Raw genomic sequence first — 3,309 nt, 5'->3', positions numbered from 1 at the left:
AGTGATTTACATAAAAATTTCAAACAATTTATTTTGTTCAATTTCAATTTCAATTTTCATTCATTAATTTAAAGCTTGTTTTTTTTTATTCTACATCAATGAGGCTTTTTAGATGTGATGGGTATGTTAGAAAAACAAAGAAAATGGCATTATTAATTGAGAAATTAAAACTTCAAAAAAATAATTGAGAAATTAAATAAAAATAATATGTTTAAAAAAATAGTGAAATATTGGCTTATGCAAATGCTTTATAATTTTAGTGAAATATCATTTTATTAATTTATTATTTTAATAATGTTTTATATTTTTATATAATTTTTTAGGATAAAATTGATAGATTTATATAATTTATTATTATACCAATAAAAAACCTACATCAAGACTCCTGTCGAATTTCAAACGATTGTTAACGTTCGGTGACCAAAAATTTTGATTTTGAATAGTTTAGTTACCAAAATAGAAAAAAATAAAACTTCAGTGACTAAAATAGAAAGCGACCAATACATTAGTGATAATTTATGACTTTACCCTAAAATTTAATGTTGTTTTAAGTAAAATTTGAGATCAAGTCATCTGAGAGAAAAATAATGTTCTAAGAACTTTACTCTTGCTTAAGGATCGCATTCAACTTGACTTTAAATTTGAATGGAATCTAATATTACCACCAAATACTCAAGTATATCGTTAAAAAATAAAAATAAAAGAAAAAAGATAAGATAAAAATAATTTTCTTAACTCTCTCAATTTTGAAATTGAGCAAATTGGTTCCTCTCAATTTTGATATTAAGTAAATTAGTTCTTTTAAAAATTTTAGAGCAATTTAATCTCTATTAATTCAAAAGCGAGCAGCTCACAACAATTAATAATGACGTCAATGTTTTCTAAAAATCGTACATAATTTTAATTTATATAATAACAAATTTAGCCCTTGATGTTTTTATATTTTGCTTAAATGTTGATGGGATGTGTAAATATTAATAACTAAATTTGTTAAATAATGATCATATTAATAAAATGTGTAAATGTTACCGATTAAATTTATTAAATAAAGATCAAATTAACATAATATTTAAACTTTTAAATTTTATTTATTATTATTTCGATAAAAAATATGTTCGATTGATAGAAACATTAACATTGCAATAAATTGTCATTGCTTTCAAAATTAATAAAAATTAAATTATTTTAATCAAAATTAATTTACGAAAATTACAACCTATTGAAAAAAAGAAAAACGGGGGCTATTACTAGGCGGCGAGCACAAAAAATGAAAATGTAATAAGGGACAATAATTGTTTGGTGGTGCCAACTGTAACAAGGCTGTCGGGTAACGAGTTCCTCGCTGCTTTCCCCCTCTAATAAAAAACACACCTCTTTTTCGTCATCCTACACTTCAGTCCACAATCAAAACTCCTTAATAAAGTCACCATCAAACAGCCCACGCAATTCCGTAGAATAAAACATACCCCCAGAACTTGTACTAACATCTACTCCACGACAAGTCGGAAATGCACGCCAAGACAGATTCAGAGGTGACAAGCCTCGCCCCATCATCCCCAACCAGGTCTCCGCGGCGTCCAGTTTACTATGTGCAGAGCCCTTCACGTGATTCTCACGATGGAGAAAAGACAACAACCTCCTTCCATTCCACGCCGGTTATCAGCCCTATGGGGTCACCTCCCCATTCCCATTCCTCCATGGGCCGCCACTCTCGTGAGTCTTCATCCAGTCGGTTTTCAGGGTCGCTTAAACCTGGATCCCGCAAGATCTCGCCTAACGACGCTCCGTTAAGGGGAGCTCATCGGAAGGGGCATAAGCAGTGGAAAGAATGTGATGTGATCGAAGAAGAAGGCCTCCTTGAAGATGAAGAACGTGAGCAAGGACTCCCTCGAAGATGCTATGTTCTAGCTTTCTTTGTTGGCTTCTTTCTTCTCTTCTCTTTATTTTCTTTGATTCTGTGGGGAGCTAGCAGGTCTCAAAAACCCAAGATCACAATGAAGGTAATTTGCTTTTGATTCTCTTCTTCATTTCCAGCAATGGGTTATGTTTGATTGGTTCTATTTCATATTGCAGAGTATAAGATTTGAGCAATTCAAGATTCAAGCAGGTTCAGATTTCACAGGTGTGGCAACTGATATGATCACCATGAATTCCACAGTGAAGATGATTTATCGTAACACTGGAACATTTTTCGGTGTCCATGTCACATCAACACCTCTGGATCTATCATTTGCTCAAATCACCATTGCTTCAGGAACCGTAAGTCCACTTCAGAAGTCCAAAACTAATAATAGTTTCCATTTCATTAAAAAAACCTCTAAATTTTGTTTAACATTTGGTGTTTCAGATGAAGAAATTTCATCAGTCAAGAAAGAGCCAAAGGTCTTTGACTGTAATAGTGATGGGAAACAAGGTTCCTTTGTACGGGAGTGGAGCAAGTTTGAGCAGTTCAACAGGGACAACATCACTGCCAGTTTCACTTAAACTGGGCTTCGTTGTCCGATCCAGAGCTTATGTGTTGGGAAAACTGGTGAAGCCGAAGTTTTACAAGAAAATCGAATGTGACGTAACTTTCGATCCTAAGAAACTCAATGTTCCCATTTCGCTGAAGAAAGCTTGCACATATGATTGACAGCTCGAATCACATAGAAAACACGTCCAACAGGCTTTTTCTTCTTTTCTTTTTTTTTTTCTTTTAGAAAAGATTTTTGGTTAAAGTGAAGTGGGAAATGAATGAGATACAGCTAAGCGGGCAAGTTTGGAGATGGGTGGGCAGGGAGTGAGGAACGCGTTTGTGTACTTATTGAGGCTGCCCGTGTGTTAGTTGAGTGACAACCACGTAAGGTGGAATTCGTTGGTTACTTGTTTTTTTAATGTAAAAGTTAGAAATAATTTAGTTTTTAAAACTATATACATTTAATTTATTATAATTCATTCTTAATAAACAAGATTGTTATAGAAAAATAAGTTTTGAATGTTTTTAATTTTGTTTTCAGCTGTCTTTGTATTTAATTTGTTTTATAAATTATTTCATTAAATTTAATTCATTTAAATTAAATATTAATTGAGTTTTTAAATTTAAATTCGTGATTAAATCAATTTGTTAGTTTGATCGGTTCAATTAGATAAATTATTAAAAATAAAAAATCAGTTCAATAAATTATTCATTAGTTTAATTAATTTTTTAGTCAATATGCTTCAATCAATTTTTAATTTAATTGATAAGTATAGTCTAGCTCAAACAACTATGATATTAATATAAATTTTTTTAATATATTTTAAAAATAAATGACTTGGAATTTATTGCAA

At 31.1% G+C, this 3,309-nt stretch overlaps 1 protein-coding gene across 1 annotated transcript; it reads left to right on the top strand.

The window, feature by feature from the left end:
* Positions 1–1,172: 1,172 nt before the first annotated feature.
* On the top strand, positions 1,173–2,964 carry LOC107887312 (uncharacterized). The gene is made up of 3 exons (XM_016811508.2): positions 1,173–2,000; positions 2,074–2,259; positions 2,348–2,964. The coding sequence occupies exons 1-3, from the start codon at positions 1,509–1,511 to the stop codon at positions 2,630–2,632; spliced, it is 963 nt and encodes a 320-aa protein (XP_016666997.1). The 5' UTR covers positions 1,173–1,508; the 3' UTR covers positions 2,633–2,964.
* Positions 2,965–3,309: the final 345 nt, after the last annotated feature.

This window comes from Gossypium hirsutum, chromosome A03 (assembly GCF_007990345.1).
Source record: "Gossypium hirsutum isolate 1008001.06 chromosome A03, Gossypium_hirsutum_v2.1, whole genome shotgun sequence".
Taxonomy (NCBI): domain Eukaryota; kingdom Viridiplantae; phylum Streptophyta; class Magnoliopsida; order Malvales; family Malvaceae; genus Gossypium; species Gossypium hirsutum.
The sequence above is the reverse complement of the archived record's forward strand: the minus strand, read 5'-3'. Positions and strand labels throughout refer to the sequence as shown.